Here is a 13,576-nt window from a genome sequence, read left to right as displayed (position 1 = left end):
GGTTTTAGGGTTTAGGGTTTAGGGTTTAGAGTTTAGGGTTCAGAGTTTAGAGTTTAGGGTTTAGAGTTTAGGGTTTAGAGTTTAGGGGTGGGGTTTAGGGTTTAGGATTTAGGGTTTAGGATTTAGGTTTTAGGGTTTTGGGATAAGATTTCAAATTTTGAAAGATAAAAAAAAATTAAAATTTTTAAAAGAGAAAATGCTATTTTAGTCATTTTAGTTTTTGAAAGCTATTTTTATGACATAAATTTAGAAAGTCGATATTTTGGAGATTTGGCCATTAAAAATCTAGGAAAATGCTTAATGGTTTCTGGCCGAATAAAAATCCAGAAAATTAGAATGGAAAATGGGAAGTAACAAAATTAAATTTAAAATACAGAGAAACCCTAAAGGACTAAAACCCTAAAAGGGGGGGCATTAAACAAGTAGCAGCTGCTGCTTCTAGAGTCTTCTCCTTTCGTCTATTAAGTGTGTCCTCCCCTCCATCGATCTCGCTTGCTCGTTCTCCTATTTGTCTCTTTTCTTTAGCTTCTTCATCGTGCATCTTCTTCCTTCTCAGCGACCATGTTTCGTTTCGTTTCCAGTCTCGCCTCCAAGGCCAGGTAACAACTCACTTGTCTTCCTCTTATTGATTTACATCTCTGATGAATTTAGCGAGCTAATTCGATCTCTAATCTCCTTGATTTCATCTGGGTTCTCTAAATATGCTTGCTTTCTAATGGGTTTCTCTTGTTCTCTGTACTCTCAGGATTGCAAGTAACACAAGACAGGTACTTTTGCATTTGGTCTGTAACTCGATTTGTCTTTGGTCTTATTAGTAGCTTGATTAAGTCTCGCGTGTGCTCAGGTTTCCAGCAGAATGAGCTGGAGCAGGAACTATGCAGCGAAAGAGATTAAGTTTGGGGTTGAAGCTCGTGCCTTGATGCTTAGAGGTGTTGAAGAGCTTGCCGATGCTGTTAGAGTCACTATGGGTCCCAAGGTACTTTATCTATACATATGGATTTGACTAGAGTTTTATCTCTGTTACCAAATCTGAAACTTTCTAAAATATGATTTGTCTGAATGCCAGTTTTGGTCTGAATCGTTAAAGTGACTGACTTTCTGTGATCCTATAACTTTGAAGGGACGTACTGTTGTGATTGAACAAAGTTGGGGTGCTCCTAAAGTGACTAAAGATGGGGTCACCGTTGCCAAAAGCATTGAGTTCAAAGATAAAGTGAAGAACGTTGGTGCCAGTCTTGTGAAGCAGGTTGCTAATGCTACTAATGATGTTGCTGGTGATGGTAAGTTATCCACTTTTGATTGAAAATTCTTTTTGAATCAGTTATGAATTCTTTCTAACTTGTTGTGCAGGTACTACATGTGCTACTGTGCTCACCAGGGCGATATTCACGGAAGGCTGCAAATCAGTTGCGGCAGGAATGAACGCTATGGACCTGAGGAGAGGTATCTCCATGGCGGTTGATGCTGTGGTGACAAACCTTAAAAGCAGGGCGAGGATGATCAGCACATCTGAGGAGATTGCTCAGGTTGGGACCATTTCTGCAAATGGAGAGAGGGAGATTGGTGAACTGATCGCAAAGGCTATGGAGAAGGTTGGCAAAGAAGGTGTGATCACAATCCAAGTAAGTGACTCTCGCTGAACTGAAATGATTGCTGATAGATTGGTCAAGGCACTTATGTTGGTAAGGTGATTTGCAGGATGGGAAGACGTTGATTAACGAGTTGGAAGTTGTAGAAGGGATGAAGTTGGACAGAGGTTATACTTCCCCTTACTTTATCACCAATCAGAAAACGCAAAAATGTGTAAGTTTTTTTACTCCCACAGTCCCACTAATCAATCAAGTTACTTGATGCTTCGAATCAGTTATTTAGTTTGCAGAGTTGTGATTTAATATGTAGGAACTGGAAGAGCCTCTCATTCTTATCCATGAGAAGAAGATCTCCTCCATCAACTCTATAGTGAAAGTGTTGGAGTTGGCTATGAAGGTATGTATGGTTTATCTTCACTTGGTAGATTTGGAATCATTATCTCTTGAAACTGCTGTGTGAAAGGTATCTAATGTGATTTATCCATTTTGTGGTCAAACTTATAGAGACAAAGACCACTGTTGATTGTTTCTGAAGATGTGGAGAGTGAAGCTCTTGCGACACTTATCCTAAACAAGCTACGTGCCGGAATCAAGGTCTGGAATTTAAACAAATAAACGCCTATTTGTATCCGTGTTGTTTGCTGACATGAAGTTATGATTTTCTTTAGTTTCTGACGTGTAACATGCCCTTGTTACAGGTTTGTGCCATCAAGGCCCCAGGGTTTGGAGAGAACAGAAAGGCCAACTTGCAAGACCTTGCTGCCCTTACTGGTGGAGAGGTAAAGTCGCAGTCTGTGTCTGTCTTTTGAAATCTACAATGCAAAATGATTGGCTAATAGTTAGAGAGTTATTACTTTGCCTGATATAGGTTATCACGGATGAGCTTGGCATGAATCTAGAGAAGGTGGACTTGGGCATGCTAGGGACCTGCAAAAGGGTTAGTCTTTGAAATCTTTGTTGTATGTATGATTGCACTTAGTATGAAGTCAGATTGATCAGACTATGACGTTACCCGCATACCCTTGTTGCATGGCTATTTGTAGGTTACTGTCTCAAAGGACGACACTGTTATTCTTGATGGGGCCGGTGACAAGACAGCAATTGAAGAGAGATGCGAGCAGGTAATAAATCTAGATGGTAGAATTTGTATGCAAGAAAGTATGATGTGGTTGCAAGATGTGAAAATAGCTATCATTCTAATTGCTTTGGTATTGCAACTAACAGATTAGGTCAGCAATTGAACTGAGCACCTCGGATTATGACAAGGAGAAACTGCAAGAAAGGTTGGCTAAGCTCTCTGGAGGAGTTGCTGTTTTGAAGGTTAGTCCATGTTTCAGTAGTAAATAATAGCAGTCTGGTTTGCAAGTATCGTCGTGTTAAGAGCTCTGGATTTTTGGATATAGATTGGAGGAGCAAGTGAAGCTGAAGTTGGTGAGAAGAAAGACAGAGTGACAGACGCTTTGAATGCCACTAAAGCAGCTGTTGAAGAGGGTATTTTGCCAGGTATGTCTCCTCTAGTGAGAAACACTTCTTTAACATAAAGCTAAAAAGTTTACTGAGAAGAAACAAATTAAAACTATTGCAGGAGGAGGTGTGGCTCTTCTATACGCAGCGAGAGAGTTGGAGAAACTTCCAACAGCCAACTTTGACCAGAAGATTGGTGTGCAGATCATTCAGAACGCTTTGAAGGTTAGCAAAGTCTTAAAACGAATGCCATATTTGATCTGCTGATGATTCTTAAGTTTAAGGGATCTTGGTTTTCCAGACTCCTGTTCACACAATTGCTTCAAACGCTGGAGTCGAAGGTGCTGTTATAGTTGGCAAGCTCTTGGAGCAAGATAACACAGACCTCGGTTATGATGCTGCTAAAGGTAAGTTAAGCAATCCCCTTATCACTTCACTTTCAATCTATCGGAAGGTTGGCTTCAGCTAACACTGGAGAAAATAAAAAATAGGCGAATATGTGGATATGGTGAAAGCTGGTATCATAGATCCTCTGAAAGTGATCAGGACAGCTCTGGTTGACGCTGCCAGGTAAATCAAAAGCTAAAACCCTACCAATACTCAGTTCCTCATTGTCAAAAGCAAAGTCTGTAAACATACTTGTTTGTGGTTGCTGTTGTTGTTAGTGTGTCTTCTCTGTTGACGACAACTGAAGCTGTAGTGGTGGATCTTCCCAAAGATGAAAGCGAGTCAGCAGGGGCTGGAGCAGGCATGGGTGGAATGGGAGGCATGGATTATTAATTACATCACTAAAACTCTTGTCCTTTTTTTCACCAATCATCACACCTTAACTTGAGAGAGAGGAGGGACACGATTCTTGTAGGAGTCTGTTTTTGCCCGTGTTTGCCCAATAAAAACAATTAAACAGGACATTGCCTGTTTTTGCTATATGGATCTGTTTATTAGTTTTGCCTAATTTAAAGTCTACAAATAATGCGCACAGCCACTTTCTTCTCGTTGATGGTATCAAGCCACAACATCAATAGACCACCATGAACCAGAGCTAGATTCATACCTTTCAATCCTACCAAATTTGTCTTTTCGCCGGTTTAGTGACCAAGTGATACGGTATATAGTTTCACTTTTACTTGTACATAAACATTTGCGGTTAATGATTTTGAATAATAAGGAAACATTTTTCATTAAGGAAAGGAAACAACACGCAAGCACAAGACAACATTAAACAAGTGACGAGAAAATGCAGCAAAAGACAACAACACACAGAAACAACAAGAACAATGATCCAAACTAGAACGCAAAAGAAACCAAACACATCTTAAAGCTAGAGACCAATGATTTTAATCTCTCTCAGACACTCTCTCATGGAGACACCAAACCACCTCCTGAGCTCGGAACAGAACCGCCACCATTACCTCCAATATCAGGAAACCCCATTGCACCACCCATACCACCAAACGCACCGGACCCACCAAGAAGCGGTGTCCCGGATGGAAGAGGCAACGTCATATCGGTCCCACCACCTGGCATCCCCATGAATCCGCCTATTCCGGCAGCACCACCGACAATGAAGTTCTTTTGGCCGTCGAGAGGGGCATTGACGGTAGGAGCCTCAGCTATGGTAGGAGAAGCAGCTCCTTGAAGAGGCAGTGTCTGAGTTTGCTGCAAGTTGCGAGCACTTGAGTGGGATACAAGCAACGCAGCTGCAGAGACCAGAATGACTAGGTTGGTGAGTGATGAGAAACTCATAGCCATTTTGTATTTTTACCACGAACAAATGTGATGTTTTGTGTTTGATTTGATAGCATGTATGCTTGGAATGGGATGGTTTATATAGAAGAGGAAAGTGGCAGAGTACAGTTGAGAGTTGAGGATAATAAATTGGATTAAGAGACGTAATTTAAAGAAGACGAAACAGTGTAATGCCTTGTCCTCCAAAGTTAACTGGTGATGATACTGTCCTCTTTTATTGGAAGATGTAATGGTTATGTGCATGCATGGGCTTCGTGTGTCGTGACTTTGATCCGTTCACAAGAAACTAAGATGCATGTGAAGTTATTCTGCATTCGTTAACGACTTGTTAAAAGCTAACGAGAACACAACTATGGGTTTCTAATACGTTGAACAAATCACTTTTACTTGTTTGACTTTGACATTATGGCTCTAATTAAAGCTTCTAAAGCCAATTTCCAAAGCGGTCTGTTTGAATAGCAGAGCCTGAGCCAATCAAAGTTCTAAGGCTGAGCTAATCGTGCTGCAATCCATAGCCAATTGTCAATGCCACATTGGATAAACCACTTGTTAGTTGTTACTAAAACAATTTTTTCTTTACTTTGCTCAACTTTTCACTTCCATCTTCCAAGACAAAAGACGTATGAATAAAAACATACCAATATGAAAGGTAAAAAGGTGAAACAAAATGCAAAAAAAAAACATGTAAGTGTGTCCACTGTAACAAAAACAGTTACACGAAGAAAGGATACATACATTATGACAAGAGAGTAAGAGATCAACAAAACTGTTATGCAGGATAACATTACCCGTACCTCTTAAAAATTGATCAAGTTTTATTCAGCGAGGAAACTATGAAAGTAAGGATAGAAAATGAAATTATTAATCCAAGAACCACATGACATATATATATATAGGACTTTTAGGATAAACTGATTCCACCCATAAATATCAAACTGTATGCCTGAAGACTATATTCTAGCTTTCTTAATGTAAGTATTATACTATACCATCCAGTGAGCGATTAACACAGAAAAGCTTTCCTCTCACGTAATCTTCAAACCGTAGATTACTCCATCAAATATGAAGAAGAGTAAAGCAGAGAAGAAAAACTCGTGCTCTTACTCTTCACCAATCTTTATCATCGTCTCATCTCACCGTTGCCATCATCTCATTCTTACGACCTTCTTTTTTGTGTTGTTGTGATTGAAGGAGAACATTTGCGTACTCTTCACCTTCAGCATAGCCCCAACATCTTTCATGGTGTGTCTCTCGTCACAGGACGCGTTAACACAAAAACAAAGCGGTGCCCAACACTTGTATGATCTTGTGGCTTCAGATTCGGTTCTTGATCTCAAGCTCTGAGTCAAAGAACTTCAAGGCTACCTTTATTCTACCTCACCCAATCCAAAAAAGTAAAGCCGTTCTGCTACCCTTGAAATCTATATGTACCCAGTCAAAACCTCAAAAACCACCATGCCGTAGGTATTTAACATTACTAAACTAAAAGTTCTGAGTTCTGAGTTCTAAACTAAAAGTTCTTGAAACGTATTATGTGAACATGGCGATTATTCAAAACTGAAGCTGCTTATTTGTGATAAGTTCTTTTCCACCTGTTTATATGATACTATGACATAACATAGTACAAAAAATTATTTTAATCGTATATTAGGTAATGACATAGTGATAGTATCATTGTCAAACTAGACTATCTCTTACTAAACAACAAACAACACTAGACATAATAAAAGTTGGAGACTTCATTCTTGACAAGCAGTATCAGTCAGACCGGGTGGTTTATTTTCTTAGCCAGATAGAAAAGGAAGACTGCTCCTCCAATAAGCAGGAAACCAAGAACCATAATCCCAACGTAAAATCCCCCAACGCCTGCAGTTTCCTTGTCACCTCTCTGTAAAGGAACGCGAATGATGCCCGCCGCAGTTACAATCTCTGGATTTCCTTCCGTGACTGGAACCAGTGTCTCAAAACGCGGAACTTTCCCGTGTAGCTGGTTGTGGGAAAGATCCAGGATTCTCAGATTCATCTTGGTAAGCTCGAAGGGAATGGTACCACTGAGAAGGTTATGGGATAGATCGATCACATGTACTGATGTGAGATCCGCAAACCGTGGAGAGATGGAGCCAGTCAAGTTCAGGGACATGAGAAATATATACTTGATTTGACCTTCCACGCAGATTAGCCCGAACCAGTTGTCGCAAGGGCTATTCCCTTTCCAAGTCTCAGCGAGTACAGGGTGGTAGCCGAAATCCCCCAATATCGCAAACAAAGCATCAAGTCTGATGTCAGTGTTGTTCTGTGGACTCGAACCGGCCTTCACCACAGCAAATGTGCAGAAGCACATGACATAAAAGTACAAGTTCCTCATTAGTAATCCTGCACATAGTTGAATGTAAACATACAAATCAACAGAATGGAATCTGTATCAGTTACCTATGTGTTCTCAATCAATATATGTTTCCTAGGCAACGACTTGGCTAAATAACTCTTTCCACTTAGCTAAAATATAGTTATTAGGCAATCCAAACACCTTCTATAATCATTCAACCGCCACAACAAAGTGAAGATTAGTATTATTAACAACAAACAAAGCAAGATTATACGCTAGAGAAACTAAAATCATTCGCCAGCCAACGCGAAAGGCAAATAAAAATGGCTCGGGAAAACAACCTCGAGGAGGACGAGTAGAACCGTGATGAGATGGAGGCAGAGGCGGTGGTGGTGACACCGGAAGAAGAGGCGGTACACCACTAAATTGACGTCCGATGGCATCAATTCGAGCTCTCGTATAGAGCCTATCAGCTTCGTTGTGACAATCTACAGCAGTATGGTTTCCGTGGTGAGCTCGACACGGCGGCGGAGACTGATAATGCGGTGATCCTGGACGCCATTGATCATCCATTTAGCTTCAAGATTTGCGATCGGATCAGAACCCTAAATCGAAGATTTTCACTTTACCAAAATTAAGATTCGATGAGAAACCAAGACAGAGAGAGAAGCAGAGTAGAGAGCAGCTCGAGAATTGCTGAAGGAGGAAAGAAAATAGAGGGAAAATGTTTTAATAAAAATTAAATTATATATATTCAATTAAGGAAACTTCACGGTTGACCTTGTTTAGGATTCACACCGTTACTACCGTCGTGATAATAACTCAACCTAACAAATGATAAAATAAGTGGGTTTAGCATGTTCTTTCACCTAGATTGAAAGAATAATAAACCATGCTCTAACAATAGTAAAACAATCCATGGATTTAAAGCAAAGATAGCGTAAAACATCCCTTATACAGTAAAATCAAATCATTACGTAGCATAGAACAAAATTCACTTTAAAAAATCATTCATTGTTTGGGTTGGTTAAAACAAAAACTATATGACCTTATCAAAACTACATTTTCTTTTTCTTATCAAACTGCATATAATCCAAATACTCCAAAGTAACTTTGGAAATGTATACTATCCACCCGCATACCAATACTGTTTTGCTCTCTCTTCCTTGTGCCACCTAGGATTCCACCTAGGAAAGTCAAGTTTTCTTGCGTTGACATGTGTCCCCAGTTAATGAAACTCGACGTTTCATTTAAATGCATGTCGTCATGGGCTTTTTTCGCTTATGCATGTTGGGCTTCTAAAAACAAACGCTAGAAAAGATTAGGTTCTTTAGTAGTTGGGCTTCCATAATTTTACAAACCTAAGCCCACAATGATTTCTCATGTCCACCGATCTTCTTTCCAAACGGTTCTTTGGAAAGCGAAGACGCCGTTACGACAACGATGTGCTTCCCAGCGGCTCTGGAGATCCGGCGGAGATCTGGCACCGTTACGCAGAACGTTTGCATTCAATCACAACCATTAATGCTCCATTAACCTCCTCATAAACGCCACCGACCAACTGCTACCACCATGTCTCAATCAATACACCACCTCCTTCTTATGAATCTACTACTATAAATATGGGAGTTTCTTTCCCTGAGATTCATCACTTTCTCCTTCTCAATCGTTGTAATCCAAACAAATTCAGACATTGTAATGGCACCAGATTGTCAAGAAATGGTCGTCTTAAGAAAACACCTTCTGCAAGAGAAGTGCTTCTTGGCTACATGTAAGAAACTACATTTGCCCGAGATCAACCACAGCACCCGAGAGATACTACAAATGTAAATGGTAAATCAAAAAACAATCGTAGTTTCAAATGAGCAAGTGTAAACTAAAGGGGAAAACATAACTGTTGTTTTACTCACCAACCATGTATAGCTTCGATAAACGATTGCAGCCTGCAAAAGACCAATCCAGAAGGCAACCTTTCACTACTTCATTCATAATGTTGTTGTTGGATTTCTTCTAATCATCTGGTCGGATTCAGTACTCTCGGTGTTCCCCCTACAAAGAGTCCGCTCTCCGTTGATTAGAGTGTTCTCTGTTTTTCAGATTTGAGGCGTCAGTAATTCATGTTATACTTATTGAAGAAAGAGATTACAAATTAGTGCTGCACAAAAAAAGAAACTCACTGAGATGCTTATTGGGTTATGCTCTGATTCCTTACCGGCGGAGAGATTGTATCACCAAGAAAAAAGGAGGTGATTTGGGCAAACATCGGCAATGACTAAGCTCTCAAAATGATTGCTGGTGAAGCTTACGGCTGAGCACGATGCTCTCTCCATCAGTGGGAAATTCATCTAATCAAAGGACACTTGCTTAGATGTTGATGCCATGATCTTCCACGTGTTATATTAGTGTTATAATGGTTATGGCCTATGAGTATGGATATGGACTTTGGATTATGGCATTTAGTTTGTCATCAACATGCTCAATATCTTTTTTTTTTGTAAAAGTACATGCTCAATATCTTTTACTTAAGAATTTAGATAAAACTGTTATGTAGAAGTTCTAAGTATAAGATACGTGCATATATGATAATGGTTCTCCAGAAATTGTATACTACACTTTTAAAAAATCCCGAATGAGCTTTACAAGTGGTTTCAAATACACATTAAATGGGTCAAAATCAAAACACTTGGTTATTATTTTTGGGTGAGACCAACATGTGTGAGATAATTTAAAAAAGAATAAAAAAAATTAATATAACCCTCAACTTATTTATTTTCGAAGAAAAATCCAGAACTTATTCCATAGATTATAAATATGGTTAATTTTCGTGTCATTCGAATAACTATCTATTCTGATATTTTCATGTGCTACATATGTATAAATATTTACTCATAACTAATTTAAAATAATTAGTGAATATAATAGTTTTAAAAAAAATTCCATCACCATTTTTTGGATCCAAAATATTATTTCTGAGAAATACCAACCAGAACTAACCCAAATGTATACTACATCCACTCCAGTTTCTCTATTCGGCTAACACAATATTATGAAACTTGAGAGACCGCTAGAAAAACCTTCTGACAACTGATAAACACAATGAAAAATGTAAGGTCAACATTACAAAATGACCCAGTAAACTACATATGTCGATAAATCCAATTAATTCCATTATAAACCCCACAAAAAAACGCTCCAGTAAGTTTTAATATATATATATATATATATATATACATCAAAACAAAACACCCAAATCCAACCTCTGTTCCACAACCAAAGCATCAAAAGTCAATTTAACTCTTCCGTTTTTATGCTTTGAGGATCTTAATTCCTCTCAAAATCCAGACATATATCATCGCCCGCGTTAGCACATCTCCAAAGATCAATGTTGGAAATGTCATGCAATCATTATTTATTTTAGCTAAAGCCGCTCTGGATCCCTAGGTCTACAAGAACATATGTATCTATTCGAGAGCAGCGCTAATGACGAGATGCTTTTCCACTCGGAACGCAGAAGCTCAGTATGTGAAAAACATACAAGAATATTACCATAAAAATAGTGTCGACTTAGGGATGCATCACTTTCAAACATCAACACAAAGTTTTTATATCAATGCCATTTGTCTATACGATATTCTCATGTTATGTAGGGAAAAGTTAGCAGTCGGGAGAATTTACTTGAACAAGACGGAATGTATGTAAAACAAGACAATGAGAGATTAAAGTTGGAAGTCCATAAAAAAAATTATTACACAAAATAAGCGTGAGCGCTCGAATGTAATTAGATAGATTTTAAAATATTAATGAATAAGTTTTTTCTTTTTCATCGTGTAAAGCATTACTTTTACGAAAATATATCTTTAAAAATAAAAATAATTTAATTCATGAAACAAACATATAAATGAAATAGAAAATAACTTTAGTTCACTTATTAGTTATAACTCTACTGAATCTAATTGACTGTAATTTTTAATCCATAGACTAAAGCAAATAATGAAATAAAGTAAATAATTTTATTTTAAGTTATTAATGGTAATGAAATAGTTAGGTAAGTATATAATCTCTAAAATGAATAGTAAAATAAAGTTAAAATTGTTGTGAAAATATTATGAAAGTTAATGATATTTTACTTAAATAATTAAACATTTTAAAGTAGATTTATATTATTAACTTATATATTTGTCCGTCCGTATGGCGGGTTTACCCTAGTATGACATAAATGAACCTTTTATTGGGTGTAGTTTAAGAGAGACATATATTTTTTCAAAATAATTAATTTACCAAACTAACTATTACAAAAAAAATTAAAAAATCAAAAGCAAAGATGGTATTATCCGACCATACCAAAAAAATTAAGATCACATTCAGACATAACAAAAATGGCCAACAATGGTTTAGGCAACAAACCAATTACAAGAACTATGTCTAATGAGAACAGGCCAAATTTAATTCTAGCATCTTAAGAAGTCTTTAAAAGATATAGAAAGCATTTTTAATCAACAAAGCTAACACCTAAATTCAGTTTTTCCATATTAAACAGAAAAAGCAACAATAAATATCATCTTCTTAAAAGGTTACATATGGAGTAGATAATAGACAAGACCAGGTGCAAGATATTAAGAGATTACAATACCTCAAGCTACAATGCACAACTGAAATTATTTTGACGACATGTGGCAATTGGCGTACTCTAAGATTCACGGCTTTTGAAAGCTAAGTGAATTGGTGGCACTCTATTAAAAGGATCAAAAGAAGATTCACACTGTCAAGACATGATCCAGGCTGAGGCTGAGGCAAAGTTGTACATGTCAAACATATTAATATGTAAATGTTATATAGCTTCAGCGTTATAAGTTTTCTTGTGTGCACATTACCTGATGACCATCTAACCATTTCTTTATCATCCCGTATCTATCAATTAGCACAACCTATACGAAGCATCAACATATACATTTGAGTGCACAAAATATATTTTGTTGTTTTCAATACAAATGTTCTTTTCCACGCATGAAACTTTTGAATATTATAACTTATAATCAAAACATTATCACTTTAAGATATGCTAATGTTGTGAAGATGATATGAAATCATTTTGGTGAGAGAGAATTTATGATTTGCAGAATAATAGCACGTCTCGTCTTTGTTTAGTTTTAGTTTTAGGAGTAACATGATGATGAGAAGAATAATTTGTGGGTGTTGTTATTCTTGTCTCACTAAACTCCATTTGGCTATAGAAAAGCCACGTCAGAAATTACAATGACAACACCTATACGCCTTTGCAGCGTTCAATCTCGACCCTTGACTGTTGAAGATTCCATGTTTTACTTTTGGTAGTCGCTTTCGATAGATCATCAAACACTCGCATATGTTTTGGTTAGAGCAGTAAGTTGGTGACAAAAAAATATACCCGTAAACAAACACTGGGAATCACCACTCTGTTAGAGTATAATATCTAAACCGTATATACTCTAACACACTCTTCAAGAGCCCCCAATCGTCTAAACAATCTTCATCCCGTATGAAGCATCAACATTGCATTTGAGTGTACAAAATATATTTTGTTTATTTCAGTACACATGTTATTTTCCATGCCTGAAACTTTTGAATATTATAATCAAACATGTTTATTTGAACACCAAATATTTATATTAATTTAAAAGCCTAAAGACTAGGACAGTCGCAACCGGAGCGATCTTACAAGACCAGATATTGCTTTTGCAGTGAATCGGCTCTCACAGTACATGCATAAACCAACTGATGCACACTGGGCTGCAGTAAAAAGAGTGCTGCGATATCTGGCTGGGACGGTTACTCACGGTATATTCTTCTCTGCATCAACTCCCTTAACTCTTCATGCCTATTCAGATACTGATAGGGCTGGAAACAAGGATGACTACTGATGTGCCCCAGTCCATGGACCAGACTGATCAGAACACTCCAGACGTCCCAGTTGAGGTTCATCCTTCCGATCAGATCAGACAGACCAATCGGGCCGTGTACCGTCTCGATCCACTTACATCCGGAATGAAGCTTCGACCAAGTCCACGTCCTGAAGACCAAACGGACCGAACCAGTACGCGACCTTCCCAGCCATCTCGACAAGCCAGAGCCAACAGCCGAGCCAGACTTGACCTTGATCATGCCAGACTTGAGAAAGATCATGTCAGACTTGACTTGGATCATGAGGTTTCACAAAATGATCGAGACTTCTCTCTTTTGGCTCGATTGGCTCGTACCGCATGTACCAACGACCGTGTTGATGATCTCTCTACCTTGTTCGATCCGATCATGGACTTTTCCTTTGGAAATTTCTCTAAGGCAAGGATCCTTAAGCTATCAGAAGACTTGGGCTTTGTTGGAACGCAACTTGTCCGATCAGAACGTCCCGCGGCTCTTGCTGATCATCCCGCCTATGTGCTAATCCTTACTCCTTTGGACTTAGCTGGTTCGG

The 13,576-nt window shown here is 38.2% G+C and overlaps 3 protein-coding genes across 3 annotated transcripts; 1 reads left to right on the top strand and 2 right to left on the bottom strand.

Annotated features, from left to right (window-relative positions):
* Positions 1 to 383: 383 nt before the first annotated feature.
* LOC106335219 (chaperonin CPN60, mitochondrial) lies at positions 384 to 4,008 on the top strand. The gene is made up of 17 exons (XM_013773680.1): positions 384 to 599; positions 746 to 767; positions 845 to 976; positions 1,121 to 1,280; positions 1,351 to 1,622; positions 1,699 to 1,803; positions 1,900 to 1,986; positions 2,094 to 2,183; positions 2,288 to 2,368; positions 2,458 to 2,526; positions 2,633 to 2,710; positions 2,814 to 2,909; positions 2,993 to 3,092; positions 3,175 to 3,278; positions 3,355 to 3,460; positions 3,545 to 3,623; positions 3,719 to 4,008. The coding sequence occupies exons 1-17, from the start codon at positions 562 to 564 to the stop codon at positions 3,831 to 3,833; spliced, it is 1,734 nt and encodes a 577-aa protein (XP_013629134.1). The 5' UTR covers positions 384 to 561; the 3' UTR covers positions 3,834 to 4,008.
* Positions 4,009 to 4,185: 177 nt separating this feature from the next.
* Positions 4,186 to 4,980, bottom strand: LOC106335220 (uncharacterized PE-PGRS family protein PE_PGRS46-like). The gene has a single exon (XM_013773681.1). It carries the CDS (start codon positions 4,803 to 4,805, stop codon positions 4,413 to 4,415), a length of 393 nt encoding a protein of 130 aa, XP_013629135.1. The 5' UTR covers positions 4,806 to 4,980; the 3' UTR covers positions 4,186 to 4,412.
* Positions 4,981 to 6,421: 1,441 nt separating this feature from the next.
* On the bottom strand, positions 6,422 to 7,902 carry LOC106332419 (receptor-like kinase TMK2). The gene is made up of 2 exons (XM_013770878.1): positions 7,470 to 7,902; positions 6,422 to 7,175 (listed from the first exon to the last, which is right to left on the bottom strand). Exons 1-2 carry the CDS (start codon positions 7,699 to 7,701, stop codon positions 6,565 to 6,567), a joined length of 843 nt encoding a protein of 280 aa, XP_013626332.1. The 5' UTR covers positions 7,702 to 7,902; the 3' UTR covers positions 6,422 to 6,564.
* Between the last annotated feature and the right edge of the window lie 5,674 nt (positions 7,903 to 13,576).

The sequence above is a fragment of the Brassica oleracea genome, chromosome C3 (genome assembly GCF_000695525.1).
Source record: "Brassica oleracea var. oleracea cultivar TO1000 chromosome C3, BOL, whole genome shotgun sequence".
Classification (NCBI taxonomy): Eukaryota; Viridiplantae; Streptophyta; class Magnoliopsida; order Brassicales; family Brassicaceae; genus Brassica; species Brassica oleracea.
This window is presented reverse-complemented; position numbering and strand designations above follow the sequence as displayed.